This window comes from Scyliorhinus canicula, chromosome 16, assembly GCF_902713615.1.
Source record: "Scyliorhinus canicula chromosome 16, sScyCan1.1, whole genome shotgun sequence".
Taxonomy (NCBI): domain Eukaryota; kingdom Metazoa; phylum Chordata; class Chondrichthyes; order Carcharhiniformes; family Scyliorhinidae; genus Scyliorhinus; species Scyliorhinus canicula.
The window spans coordinates 137,280,546-137,296,082 of NC_052161.1; the positions used below are offsets into that span (position 1 = coordinate 137,280,546).

At 44.2% G+C, this 15,537-nt stretch overlaps 1 protein-coding gene across 6 annotated transcripts in view; it reads left to right on the plus strand.

Annotated features, from left to right (window-relative positions):
* tmem201 (transmembrane protein 201) overlaps positions 1-15,537 on the plus strand; it is a 175,249-nt gene that overhangs the window by 26,406 nt on the left and 133,306 nt on the right. For 5 of the 6 annotated variants that reach the window (XR_005457413.1, XM_038773543.1, XM_038773542.1 and 2 more), the window contains exons 2-3: positions 2,141-2,261; positions 5,818-6,012. Coding sequence is in view for 5 of the 6 variants with exons in the window: in XM_038773543.1 (XP_038629471.1) it covers positions 2,141-2,261; positions 5,818-6,012 (316 nt within the window). In the remaining variant the exon portion in view is untranslated. Of the gene's footprint in view, positions 1-1,029; positions 1,083-2,140; positions 2,262-5,817; positions 6,013-15,537 lie in introns of those variants that run through there. The other variant, XM_038773544.1, reaches the window with a different exon arrangement.

The window sequence follows — 15,537 nt, forward strand, 5'->3', positions numbered from 1 at the left end:
ATTCAAAGAACAAAGAAAAGTACAGCACAGGAACAGGCCCTTCGGCCCTCCAAGCCTGCGCCGGCCAGGATGCCCGAACTTTAAAAAAAAACCTCCGTAGAAGAGCAGTCTTATGATAGGAGCTTCTATTTTGAATTACATAATGCTTACGCTATGGCTACAGTCCAAATCTGCTGGCTATAGCTCAATGATACTGGTCATTCCCTTGCCCTGCACGGAGACACTTTGCATTCATCAGATCAGCAATTCGAGCGGTGGGCATGGTCACGTTTGAGCAGGTTTCGTAACCCACATGCTCACTTTTGTGCCAAAGTTCGGGGCCAGGACACCCAGGGCATGTACATCAGTTTGTATCTTACCCTACTACATTACAAAAGTATGTTGGGTGATGCGGGCTGCTACAGAAATGCACGTTCTTTTTCTTCCATTGCTGCAGAGTCCTATCCTCTGTTTCCGTTTCTGTGAAATTCAAACAGATTGACCCAGCAAATTGTAAATGTATTACTGGGGATTTGTAGGACAGAGCTTGCAGGCAGACCTATAGCACTCAATTAACTTTTTTTCTTTGAATACAATCCTCAGGATCTTTGTTTCAGTTAAATCCTATGAAAAGTGTTATTATTTTGTCCCTCATTTCACTGCTCATCTTAATTTGACTTTGTGTTCTTTGGGATTTGAGGCCCAATCTAGATGATTTGCATTTCAGTTCAATTTTTGTGTTATTGAACTTGACATTGCTTCATTTCTGTATCTTGTCTTGTCTCATTCTGCTCTGTACAGATTATAACAGCTGCAGGCACAGGGACTTGGCTTGATTTCCAAACAGCAGCAGTTCACTGGCACTGCTGACCATTCTGTTACCGCAGGAAACACTGTTAATCATTGTCTCTCTCTCACATGCGCACACACAGACGTGATTCCATGGCAGCTAGTGCTTGACAATGAGGAACTCCCCCAGGTCACCATTAGATATATTAATTGAGTTAGTTTTTATCCACATGGCGAGTCCCCCACCTGCTGTTGGTGGTGGAGTGTGGCCTTCAAATGGGTATTGGTTGCCAGTTTAAGGGCTTCGTTTGGAGGTAAGGTGGGAGGCCCAGGAAGGCAGCAGGGTTCTCACTGCCTCATTCCTACTGATTTCAATGTGTCTCCAAATTCACCTCGGGGAGGGGTTTAAATTACCCCCAAATACCAAAGTCACAAAAAAGTATATTTTTCCAGAACTCTCCACGCGCTGTGGAATGATACAGTGCAGTTTTGAGACTCTTGGGTCACAACCAATTATGTGACAATTGACCCTACATGTGTATGGATGGCATGGTGGCACAGTGGGTGGCGCAGCTGCCTCCGTGCCAGGACTACAGGGAAAGGGCGGGGAAGTGGGCCTAAGTAGGGTGCTCTTTCAGTCGGTGCAGACTCAAAGAACAGAACAGGCCCTTCGACCCTCCAAGCCTATAACAGTCAAGATACCACCCGTGGCCAAAACCCTGAAGAACAAAGAACAGGATGGGCTGAATGGCCTCTTCCTGCACTGTGGCAATTCTATGATTCTGTAGCGATTCTGATACAAAAAAGTCCATAAAATCAATCCTAATTACTGAGAGCTTACTGTCTCCAGTTGTGATTGACGAAGGATTTACTCAAACAACTTGGTTCCGGCTGGGATATACGGAGTGACTGTATGCAGCCATACATATTTAGCTACTTTTGTCAACTCCTGCTTGTAGTAAAGAATTTCTTGCTCCAGAAACTTCCTCCTATTATATAAAAAAGGTATTTTACTATGGATGCACAAGCATGTGAAAATGCACAGTAAGGATTTGTGTAAGAAGAATTGTAAACAAGCAATGATAGAGAGAAACAAAATATAAAAAGAGATGTTAAAATGTGTTGAGATTAATTACACTTGCATGGCCTTGTTTTCAGCAGTAATGTGTGATGGGACAGAAAGCAATGTAAATAAAGGGGTAGGGAGGGAAATATAACCCAAGTCCAGTTAGGATTGGCCATCTTTTATTACTAGGTGTCAGCAGCTCACTTCTGGAAGAACAGTTTTGCGTCTATTTGTAGTGGGCGTTTAAAGATTTGTTTGTTTGTTTGCTCTTCAATAATCCACTTTTACTTTTTTATTTTGTTACAGGAAAAAGCCAACGCACGTGAATGTGAACTGCTGGTTCTGCAGCCAGGATACAACTGTACCCTATGGGAACAGGAACTGCTGGGATTGTCCAAACTGTGACCAGTACAATGGCTTCCAAGAGGTGAGAGTTCCTAACGGTCCTTGGAAAGTTGCACTTCTCTGGCTGTATGTGACGGCAGAACAAATTCCTCCTTTTAAAACTTTTTTTTCCTTTGGCAGCAGTCTGCATACCCAGAATTTCTTTGCGTAGCTATTTTGGAAGGAAAGCCTCCCAATCCACTCCACAAATTGAAAGGGTTTCCGTAGCCCTGTGGTGATTGAAGATTGTCCGCAGGGAGGTTTTTGTTTGTGGATTGGGGTGGGCGATGGGGGCTGTGGTGAAGGGAGCGGTCAGGAGAGCAGGAAGAAGTGGGGAAGCTTCCTTACCAGTGTCGTCATTTGTCTTTTGTAGATGGAATAGCAGCAGTTGGACGAAGTTATAATCAAATTACTCTAGATGGATCAATTCTGGTTGTCGGGAAACAGGAAACATTAATAATAACCTTTATTAGTGTCAGAAGGAGGCTTACATTAACACTGCAATGAGGTTACTGTGAAAATCCTAGTCGCCACACTTTGTGGGAGAATTCAAAATGTCCAAATCACCTAATAGCATGTCTTTCGGGACTTGGAGAAATCTGAGCACCCGGAGGAAACCCACGCAGACACGGGGGAGAACGTGCAGACTCCGCACAGACAATGACCCAAGCCGGGAATTGAACCTGGGTTCTTGGCACTGTGCTTTTGTGCCGCCCATTCAAGTGCATATTAAGAAATATAGGGCGCTATTCTCCCATATGGGGAGAAATCGTAAGGCTGCCGTCAAATCCGGGCGGGTTTGACGCCAACCCCCCCCCTTCCCGACCGGGAACCGATTCTGGTCCCCGGTCGGGGCTAGCATGCCGACGCCGTAAACTCCGGCAGCGCGGGCTTAACGAATTTCGTTAAGCCCGCTTGCCAGAGTTAGCGCCGGCTGACGCGTCATATGACGTCAGCCGCGCATGCGCGGATTGGAAGACTCCAACCCGCGCATACGCGGATGACGTCATCGCGCATTTGCGCGAAACCCGCGCATGCGCGGGCCGGGATGCCCCTCAGCCGCCCCGCGAAGTGATACAGCGGGGCGGCGGAGGGGCAAAGAGTGCGCGGGCATCGGGCCCGCTGCCCACGATCGGTGCCCACCGATCGCAGGCCCATGGCACCCTTGGCACGGCCGTGGTACTGCCGTGCCAATCGGTGCCATGGTTTTAAAGATCGAGAGTTTACGGCCGTTTTTACGAACGGCCAGACCAGGTGTGTTTGCCCTTCGTAAAAACAGCCGTAAAGGGCTGGGAACTCGGCCCATCGAACAGCTGAGAATCGCTGCCGGCCGTAAAAAAACGGCGGCAGCGATTCGTATCGGGAGTCGGGCGTGGGGGGGGGGGGGGAGAATAGCGGGAGGGCGTCGGAACAGCGTGGCCGTAAAATTTTACAAGCCACGCTATTCTCCGCACCGTCGGGAGTGCGGAGAATCGCGCCCATAGTCTTTAAGTTTTCAAAAGTGCTTTCTTGAGATTATGATCTTATAGAAATGCACAAAATAGTTAAGAGGATGAAAACGGTAAACCTAGGGAATTAAAATGCAAGAGTAGGGCAAGAGCATACAAGTTTAAACTAGTTGAGGGTAGATTTAAGACTAATGTATCGATCAGAGAATGGATTAATGGTGGTAAACATCTGGGAATTTAAGAAATATGCTGCAATGAGGAAAACATGTATCCTTTCTGTGTGGGTGCATTAACACGGTCCAATTTATTTGTATGAATGAGTTAGTTGGCTTGGGAGTTCAGAGCTTGAAAATGCAGCCATAGGTCTAAGGTGTAAAAGATCAAACTTTGCAAATTGTCATTATTTGCACAGGAGTCATGTTTGGCAGGTGTGGTAACTACTTGTTGAATTACAGATCTAACTGCGTAGCGTGTAGAAAAAAAGAATTACATCTGCAGAGCGTTAAACCTCCACTTGTGTTGCAGTGGAAGCCGTCTTTCAGTTTAACTGAACTGGCCGTGTGCAGAATTCAACCCGTTTGATACTGGTATTCGATTCAGTGATGTGATCTTGAGCTTGACATCTTGATGGAAAAAAACATAAGTTAGCCTGAGGTCTTTGGTAAGATCTTTAAAGTGATTTTTTTAGGTGTGGTGAGACCCCTTTATTAATTGGTTAGACGGAGTTGGATTCAATGTCACTGCACTTACAGAGATCGTGAAGAAGGTCATTGCTGCCTCGTGCACTCAACTTGTTTTATTTGCAGGATTACCTTCTAGAGACAGTGGTAGGCTGCTTTCTGAATGCGCCCCTCTCGCTCTTCCTCCTTTAGTTGGTTTAAGTAGGGCATATAATGGACTGATGTGTTGTCTACCAACCTCTCTGAATATCGACCTCTGTTAGAATTGTTTTGCAGCTTTAGTTTCTTCTTTGATTGCAGCTGACTGTCATATATTTGATGTAGCAATCGGTTAATGTAAAACCGTGTTGGGAGATCCGGTACAGCATACTAGTCAGGACTGTTTTACCTGTAAAGGAACAGGGATATTGCAAATGACATCAAAGTTTTAAAAGGACGGGGACGGCACGGTGGCACATTGGTTAGCACTGCTGCCTACGGCACTGAGGTCCCGGGTTCGAATCCCGGCCCTGGGTCGCTGTCTGTGTGGAGTTTGCACATTCTCCCTGTGTCTGCGTGGGTTTCACCCTCACAACCCAAAGATGTGCGGGTTAGGTGGATTGGCCTCGCTAAATTGCCCCTTAATTGGACAGAAAAATAATTGTGTACTCTAAATTTATTTTTAAAAAAGTTTTCAAAGGACAAACTGCAACGAAATGTTGAAGTACAGTCAAATTAAGTCACATGCCTGGAGTCAAACACCCTGTGCTCTTTCTGTTTGGGTGACAACTCTCCAAATTATCGATGACTGAAATGGCAGAAAGCTGAACTGTTGCGAACAGTGAATTGCTGTCTGTGGGTATTTTGTTGTGTTTAAAGCAAATTTAATTCCTCGAATTTTATTGCTGCAATTCTTGATCAATCCTTTTTTGAGGAAAACTTTGAGTTCACATTGTCATAGATTATCATAGAATTTACAGTGCAGAAGGAGGCCACTCGGCCCATCGAGACTGCACCGGCTCTTGGAAAGAGTCATCAGGCACATACGTATAGTTCAAACTGTTTTAAACAATATCACAATTGGTTCAATAGAAATTATTCATCTCATTACAGAAAATGAGTTGTAGTCAGAAATGGGGGTGCGTCTACTCTGATCTAATAACCAAACTGAGTGGGTGTCACAAGTTCAGCACCTTGATCTCCCCTTTGCCAGCAGGTGTAACTGCACATTTTTGCATTTAGACCTTCCCAAACACAGTTCCATATCTGCCCAGGCCTTGCCTCTGTATCTTTTGAGTTGTTAAGTAATTGACGCATGTAAACACAGTTTGTGTATTTTGGAAAAGGAAAAAAGGCGAATACACTTTGATGTAAAGAGGTGTAAAGAATAGCCAGTCCTGTGAGAATATCTGACCAAATTCAGCATAGCTTAGTAATGATTTTCTTGAATTTGCATCCACGGGTGTAAAAATGATGCTGTGCTTTCTTTCAGAATGGTGACTACAATAAGCCGATTCCGGCTCAGTACATGGAACATCTGAATCACATGGTGACCAGCTGGGCAACACCCTCGCAAGCTTCGAAAATTCAGCAGTGGCCAAATGGGCAAATTCTCTTCTGCAAGAAATGCAACAATAACCAACCCCTGAAGATCAAGCAATTGGCATCCTTCGTACCCAGGGATGAGGTGAGAATTTCCGGCAACTGGATTAAACCCTCGTAATTCGGGGCATTATCCATGAACCTAAAATCCAGTTAACAACTTTATTCCTGTTGTTTTCCGTTGTCCATTCCTTGGGCAATCAGGATTGTGGCTGTCTGTGCTAACCCACTTAAAATGATGGACTTGCAGATCCCCTATTTAATTTTTGAAGTTTATTTGTTACCTGTCCGTGGCAGTGGAATTTGTTTTATTCGCAAAATGGTGAGGCTAATCTTGGGAAGTTTCTTTGAGGATTCACGATGTGTACAGCCCAGAAACAATAGTTTTGTTGTTATTACCATCATTGCCATTGAATGATCCTATTCCTTGTGTATGTAGGTAGGTATGATGGAAAACAGAATAAAATCTCTTTTGGGTATGGTGCCATAATAATCTTTTTATTGTCACAAGTAGGCTGACATTAACACTGCAATGAAGTTACTGTGAAAAGCTCCTAGTCGCCACATTCCGACGCCTGTTCGGGTACACTGAGGGAGAAAGTGTTTGGGTACACAGAGGGAGACAGCGGCCATGTGCTAATGTTACTGGACAGTTGAGAAAGTTCAAACTGCACGAAAGCAACTGAGGGAACTTCAATTCAAATCATTGTATAAATCTGGAATAAAATAGTATCAGTGATGGTGGCCACAAAACCACTGAATTGTCATTGGAAATCCATCTAGTTCATTTAATGTCCTTTTGAGGGAAGGAAATCTGCTGCCATTACTTGGTCTGGCCTATCTGTGGCTCCAGACCCTTGGTTGACCCTTAACTGCTCTTTGAGATGGCCTAGCAAGACTCAGTTATATTCAAGAAGGTGGCTAATCATCACCTCTAGAGCAATTAAGGATGGGTGATAAATGCTAGCCTTGCCAGTGGCACCACCTCCAATGAATTAATAACAAGAGTGATGGCCACATCTATGCATAAGTTTAAAAATAAATTAATATGTTCTTTGTAAATTGCGTTCAATTTATTAAATAGATCACCTAGTGAGTGATATTTATTGTCACATGTACCAAAGTACAGTGAAAAGTATTTTTCTGCGACCAAGGGAACGTACACAGTACGTACATAGTAGACAAATAAAATAATCAACAGAGAACATTGACAAATGGTACATCGACAAATAGTGATCGGTTACAGTGCGGAACAAGGGACCAAAGAAAGCAAATGCATGAGCAAGAGCAGCATAGGGCATCGTGAATAGTGTTCTCACAGGGAACAGATCAGTCCGAGGGAGAGTTGTCGACGTGCCAGGATCAATAGGAAATGTTGGAACCTTAATCAGATTGTTCCAACATTTCCTATTGATCCTGGCATGTCGACAACTCTCCCTCGGACTGATCTGTTCCCTGTGAGAACACTATTCACGATGCCCTATGCTGCTCTTGCTCATGCATTTGCTTTCTTTGGTCCCTTGATTTGATGTATCCAGCACCCCAAATGTATGATTGTGTGTTGTTACCATTCAATAACCCTTGGCCATTGACATGGTCACATTTTCAATGTTACTTGTGAAGGTGAGAATTGCACATTTTCTGAATTGGGAAGTTTAGGAAAAAGACTAGGCCTCAATACAAGATCCACAGAGGTTGAAAGCAAAGATAGGCAAGAGGTGGCTACAGTGAATAGGATGTTAATGACTGAATTTGAAAAGCCTGTAGCTTCTAGAGGGAGGTTAGCATTTCAAGGGCAAAGAGATCCTAGGGAACGATAAATTGGAGGCTGTGCGATTGGCCTTGAGTTCACCATGGAGATGTGGGCAGAGCAGAATAATAATCAAGCTCAGACACAACAAACACACATTGCTCACTATTGACAGTAGTTAGAGTTTGGGATGACTTTTTAGTTTGGCTCTTGTGCATTCCTCCCACACTTCCTCTCACCAATGGGGGCTATGCCTTTAGTTGCTCAAACCTTGCCCTCTGGCATTCCCTCCCTAAAGAACAGAAGAGATAGATGCAGTTTTCCCTCTCTCCTCTTTCCTTTTTTTGTAAGACCTTCCTTAAAACCTACTGCTTTTACTAAATGTTTACATCGCCTCTCCTAATATCCTCAGTTCAACACTAATGTGACATAAATATGATTTGTTGCCAAGGAATGAGTGCAATTTGGCAACATTGCTGTCTGTGTAAGCCTTAACATGTCATAACTAAACTCGACTCTTATTTTGCAGGCATTGCCATGGTATAGAGTGTATAGAGAAAGGAAGATTACTTTCCTCTTTAGTTACTTTGCAAACAAAGTATATTGCGTCCATAGCATAATATGTATTATCTTTAAGGGCTGGCCAATGTCAAATTCTTGCTGGCTTAGCAATGTAAACATTCTCATTGGGCGCCAGCATATATGAGTTTGGTTTAACAGAAAATTTTTGAGTTCAAATCATTGCTGGCTTTCTGTTGAAACACTGATGGCACCTCAGAAATACTTAATTAGCGATAAAGTGCTTTGGGATTTCTTGAGATTGTGAAAGACAGGCTATAAATCTAAGTTTCCAAGAAAACTTAAGATGATTGATTTAATTCTCTGAGCGCGGTGGGGTGGGTGGGGATAAATTCTCTGGGTGTGTACTCAGAACATTGAAGCCTGGCTGATGTCCCAAGTTATGATTTTGACCCTCCTTTAAAACCAATTTTATATGCACAGTGTCTGATAAAAGTATTAAACTGCACTCTTGTCAAGTGTTTTGAACTTGGATGAATATTATAGTAAGAAGTCTTACAACACCAGGTTAAAGTCCAACAGGTTTGTTTCAAGCACTGGCTTTGCCCCTCTTTATCTATCTTTATAACCAGCCATCCAACCCTGACCTGTTGAACATTCCTTATTTTTATCACTCCACCACTGGTAGCTGCCTGGGCCCTGAGCTCTTGACATCCTCCCTAAACACCCTTTTAAGACCTGCCTTACCACCTACCTCTGACCAAGAGTTTTGGCTCCTTGCTCCAATGTCTCCTTGGGTGGCTCGGTGTGAAATTTTAGTTTTGGTCACCCATCTTCCAGTGCTTTGGGATGTTTCACTATGTTAAAAGGGGTTATGTAAATGCAAATCATTGTAAAGCTTTATTCTCAATTCGGTGATGGAGAATAAACATTTATTTTGGAGCAACGCTCTTGAACGTACATTGTAACCACGAGTTGATTTTGCTTCAGAATGGGAAAATTAATAAGTGCAACCCTATGCATTTTGGTGGCTGCTGTAAATGGGAAATGCAAGCTTCATACAGTATGATCATTCAGCTCGACCAGCTGAACCTAGACGGATCAGTTTACAAAGTGACATGGTAAAATTAGCAAAGACATTTCTGATACAGTAGAGGGTGCTCTAGTTAAAGGCAAGTGGTGAATTTTGATTGAAGACTGGTACTGAAGAAATTATTGCACGAAAATAGGATAAATTTTACACTCTTCCATTCCTGCAAGTATAGATTTGCCTATTCGTCAATGCCAGTGGTTTACTAACACAAAAGCAAAATACTGAAGTTGCTGCAAATTTTAAATAAAAGTAAAATATTCTGGAAGTCCTCAGATCTGGCAAGACCTGTGGAGAGAAACCAAATTAAACATTCCGGCCCCATGCCAATGCTACCAGGTCTGTTGTATGGTTAACTGATGTTATTCACCATAAATGGGCTGAATGTAAAAGGTTTTGAACTGAAATGATAAAAAAAACAAGACTAGATTGCAGAGTAATAGGGCAGCTATCCAGAAAGATGAAGTGTCCATTAGTACTTCCACTTCAACAGAAGCAAATATGAATTATACCCTCAGTTAATCAAGGGTCACCAGAGTTGTCAGGGATGGGAATCATCAGGCTTCCTGCAAATCCTTACCTAACAGTTAGAATATACTCACTATTTTTCGTTTCCCCCCCAATATATAATCCCTCCTAATAAAAATACTTTATGTCCTATAAACACACCAACCAACAATGGGAGGGTTAGCAACAAAACTACTATAGCATCTTAAGTAGTTTAAACATCCCAAAGCCCTTCACAGGACTGTTACCAAACAAAGTTTGACAGCGAGCCATGCAAGGAGATATTAGGGAAGATGAGATCAAAGTGTTAGATTTTAAGGAACGTCATAAAGGATGGGGGAAGAGAGGTCAAGAAACTGAGAGGCGTGGGGAGAGAAATCCAGAGCATCAGATCTCGGGAATGAGCAAAAGACCACAATTGGAGGAGCAAAGATATGAGGAATGTCGGGCTGGAGGGGATAGCGGGGGAGGGGGCATGGGCGTGTCATTCCACATTCCGGCGCCTGTTCGGGAGACCGGTACTTGAATTGAACCCGCACTGCTGGCATTGTTCTGCATTCCAAGCCAGCTGTTTAGCCCACTGTGCTAACCCAGTCCCCAGTGTTGCAAGGGATCGGATTGCGATTTTTAAATGGTGTCCCGATCTCCGATGCCCCCAAAGTGACACCCCCCCCCCCCCCCCCAGCCCAAAAGCACTATGGAAGAGTACCCGCGCACCCCCCACCCCCCCCAATACCCACACCGGGCACCCCCAGCCCCGTGCGTACAGAAAATGCTAGCTTGGCAGTGCCACCTGGGCACCTTGGAGTGCCAGGGTATCACCATGCAGCTGGGGGCCTCTGATCCCCTTGGAAAACCCAACCCAATCCGTCTGGTCCCCGTTTGTGGAGACCAGTACCAAACAGCGCTCGCCTGAGGTCTCCGAGGCCAGGGGATAAATCCTAAAGTCTCGGGTACCTTGGGAATCTGCATATTAAAGTGAGACTATTGGTCGTGCATTAATATGCAAATTTGCTATAACGTGATTGCGTTGGATCTCGCGATGCATTGCGAGCCGAGTAGACGCTGGGAGCGGGGTCTCCTGGCTTTTATTGACCATGCTGCGCTGCGGTGAGTTGTCTTTCAGGCACAGCGTAGCACAAAACCATTGCCGATTGTCATAAAAGCCCATCTGGCTTGTCCTTTGGGAAGGAAATGTCCTCAGGGAAGAGGCGGCATGGTGGCACAACGGGTCACTGTCCGTGTGGAGTTTTCACATTCTCCCTGTGTCTGTGTGGGTTTCGCCTCCACAACCCAAAGATGTGCAGGGTAGGTAGATTGGCCATGCTAAATTGCCCCTTAATTGGAAGAACAATGGGTGCTTTAAATTTAAAAAATTTAAAAATAATGCCCTTGGGGATGGGTAATAAATGCTGGCCCAGCCAGCGACGCCCACATCCCGTGAACAAATTGAAAAAATACATGAGTATGGTTAAGTGGCCCCCAAGAATCCGCTCACACTGATATCCACCGCTAGGAAAACCCACATCTTCGCCTTGGTCAGGTGAGACCTGTGCACCACCTTGGAATGGATCAAACTAAGCTGAGCACAGCAGGACATGGAGTTGACCCTACAACGAGCTTGCTCCACACCACCTCATCCAGAATAGGACCGATTTCACCTTCACCTCATTCAGCATGGCTGATTCCGCTGATATAATCTGGTTGTAAATACCCAAAATACTCCCCATACCAGACCCAGCCACAGATAAAATTCTCTCCAACAGGGAGGATGGTCAAAATCCTGGAACTCCCTAACAATATCAGGTGTTACCTACACCAGATGGACTGCAGCAGTTCAAGAAGATGGTTCACCACTACTTTCTGAAGGGCAATTGGGGATGGGCAATATATGGTCAAAGAGGTAGGTTTAAGGAATGTTTTACGGGAGGAAAGTGAATTGGAAAAGTGTAGGGTGTGAATTCCAGGGCTTGGGGCCTCAGCAACTAAAGACACGGCCACCAATAGCAGAGCAACTAAAATCTGGGGTGCTCAATGGACCAGAATTCGAGGAGCGCTGATATCTCGGGTTGCGGGGCTGCAGGAGATTGGAGAGATCGGGAAGGGCGAGATTGTGGACAGATTTGAAAACGAGGATGACAATATTTTAAATAAAGTTGCTGCTTGATCTGGAACCAGTAACGGTCAGCGGGTACAGGGGTAAGAAGGCAACAGGACTTGGTGAGAGTTGACACAAACAGCGGAGTTTCTTTGGGGGTGGGGGTTTGCGTCAGAATGTCAAACACCAGCCAGTGCTTGGCATAATTGTGTCGAGAGGGGACACATGCATGGACGAAGATTTTGTTGGCAGATCAGCCGAGACGGGGCAAGTCGAGCAATGTTATGGAGGTGGAAACAGGCAGCCTTAGTGATGGTATACGTATGTGGCTGGAAGCTCTTCTCAGAACCAAATATGACACCGAGATTGTGAACCGACTGTTGCCAGGGAGAGGGATGGAGTCAGTAGCCAGGAAACAGAGTTGGAGGGGGTACTGAAAACAATGGCTTCATTAGAGGAAGGGAGAATTCTCAGCACTATGTCCCAAAATGCTGCAGATCTCTCGACCTGTGCTATGGGCCATTGCTTGGGTGAACAATTTTGTTGTGACAGCTGATATTTTCATTGCTCAGATATCAAAAATCAGCGTATTCACTTGTCTCAGATTGTGAATGTAACATTCCAGTAATGGAACCTTTACTCCAAATCATGCTGCAACAAATTGTGGTTCTACTTTGGCAATCACAGTGCCTTGGCTCCCTACTCAATGAATCAAATAGTTGGAAATGTTTCTGTGTAAACTGATAAAATAACCAGTTGTGGCTTTATCATAAGCTGATCGCTTGAGATAAAGGTATTAGTCCAGGATTACATTTACAGTGTTTAAGTAATCCATTTCCACTGCTTCTTGCAGTACTAAAGCTTGATGTAACTTTAGAGCATCTGCCAAGCTAATCATCCCCATTACTGGTTACTTCAGTCTCTTTCTGTAATGTAAGAGCTACCCTGATAAACCAAAATTTTATCGGCCGGATGTCACTGATTGCAGTACCGAGTTAAGCTTGAAATCCCAGAGTATTTCAACTATTGGTGTTCAATCAGTTTTTTTCACTAATGCTCCATGAGCACAAGTTCTACAATAGATTTTGAAGGCTAAATTGAGTTTAAAAATCTTTCCAACAGCTGTGCCTGAGAGACTAATTGGTTGAATAATGTGCCAAAGGCAAACTCACAGAAGTTGAGTGACATTTCTGACACTGTACCCTATCAGAGTAGTATCCCTACAGTGCAGAAAGAGGCCATTCAGCCCATTGAGGCTGCACTGACCCTTTGAAAGACAATCCTATCCAGACCCTATCCCCCGCCTTGTAACCTCACCCGAAGGGGCAATTTAGCATCTCCAATTCACCTAACCTGCACATCTTTGGACTGTGGGAGGAAACCGGAGCACCCGGAGGAAACCCACGCAGACACGGGGAGAAAGTGCAAACTCCACACAGACAGTCACCCAAGGTGGGAATCGAACCCGGGTCCCTGGCGCTGTGAGGCAGCAATGCTAACCACTGTGCTGCCCTCAAGGAGTGAGTTGGGGAAGATGATGCAATAATGAAAGGGAGGGCTAATCTATTTGTGGTTTGCTGCTATTAACTACATCGCATGTGAGTGTGTGCTTGAATCACTATATTTTTAATGATGATTTGGGTGTTGTAGTTCTACATGAGGCTCTTGAGAGGTCAGTGTGTGTATTAAATGTAACGATGGATTCTGATTCTACCTGTTGGGTGGTTGAACTTCTGGAATAGTGGGAGGTGACAACCATAATGGGTTAATTTTTCTCTCTTTAAGTGTGCTTTACTGCTAGTTCCAGAACTTGTTCATTTAATACACTGTGTTGCTGATACAAAAACGGATTGCAGAAGTGGGATAAAAACAAAACAGTTCATTACATTTATACTGTATTTCTGCAGTAGGTTGGGATCCAGAATGCACTGCTTGAAAGAGTGGTGGAAGGAGATACTGTGGCAACTTTGAAAAGGAAACCTTTGCAGAGGTGCGTGTTTAATTAGATAGCTCCTTTCAAAGAGCCATGACCTATGCAATGGGCCAGTTGGCTCCTATCTGAAGTCGAGCATTCTGTGGTTCTACAGGTCCTCTCAACTATGAACGGCGATTATTTTAATGGTCAGTTGATCCACACTGTCCATTTTCAGTCAATTTACTGGCCATCTAAGTGCACGGTGCGAGGCACGGGTATCTTGTGTAAACTGTATGCAGCCAGCCCTCCCTCCGACATTTCAAAATGGCTATATAGACAGTTTAATTTGGATATTCCAACATTATTCTTTATTCTTGAGCTGGAGCAAGGTTAAACCAGCAAGAAAAGTATAGATTTAAAATCGAAGGATCGTACAGCACTGGAGGAGGTCATTTGGAGCATTGTTGCTGTGTTGACTCTTTGAAAGAGCTGTTCAGATTAGCCCTGCACCCAGCGTTCTCCCCATAATCCTGCAAATTAGGCTGTTTTGAATATATATCCAGTTGCCTTTTGAAAGTGCTCATGGATTCTGATTCCAGCACCTTATATTTACATTTACCTAGAATTTTTTATAATCTCAGGACATTCCAAACGCTCTACATTCAAAGTCGTCCCTGTTGTAATGTGGCAGTCGGTTTGTGGACAGCTAGGTTCCAATGACCAGATGTTTCTTCAGTGATGCTGGTTGAAGGATAATTATTAGCCGAGGATCACTGGGAAGAGCTCTCCTCTTCAAAATAATGCCATGGGACGTCTTGGATCCACTTGTCAGAGCGATTTAACCTCCATTTCACATCTCAGCTGAATTTGACGGTACAGCTGTCCCTCTGTGCACCCGAGTGTGGGTTTGTGGCCAGCCTGGGTTATGTGCTCAGACTCCTGGAGTCGTCTTGAACCCAGAATCTCCCGACTCTGAGGCAATAGTGCTGCTCTCGTGGCTGGCATAATTCCTGAGCCTGGTTACTGTCTAGTGGTACGGTGTGGAAGTGAGCATTTGCAAGTGTAAGGGATAGGATTGGATTTGACTCTGGTGTCCTCGCTTAGTTGAGTGTCTTCTGTCTACTCAATGTCTATGCTGCACATTAACCAAGTTGGGTTGGATACTGAAGCCTGTCGGCTGGTATGGGACTCCGCACACCGTTTCTTTAGAAAAGGACAGGAGAAAGAAAGGTGGAAAATGTTTTTGCAACAGGCCTATGTCTTGACTCTTATATAAAAATGATTGTCTTAATGTTTTAATTTATTATCGTTACATTAAAGATCCTGTTTTGTTTACACCTCAAACCTGTATTTATTGGCATTCAGAATTGAATACTTAGCGAGTGTTTTAAGAATCCAGAAACATCTCTACTTTGTGAAGAGCTCCAAGATGCTTTTAAGGAGCTGGGTGTCTGAGACCTGCTGGGAGATGATGTTTGACAGTGGCATAGCTTCAGAAGGTTTGTGGAGCCATGAGACGTCGTCTAATACTACTACATATAAGGAACATATTTTGAAAGTAGTAATGAAGGTTCATTAATTTGAGGCATTGTGATCAAATGTTTTTGGCTTCTGAAGTTGAGCCAGAACATTTCGAAAGTCTACACAGTTCAGACAAAGCGTGGTCACAGGTTCCAAACCGTGAGGACTTCTGCAAGATGATTTTTGGCCTTCTGCAAGATGATTTTGGCC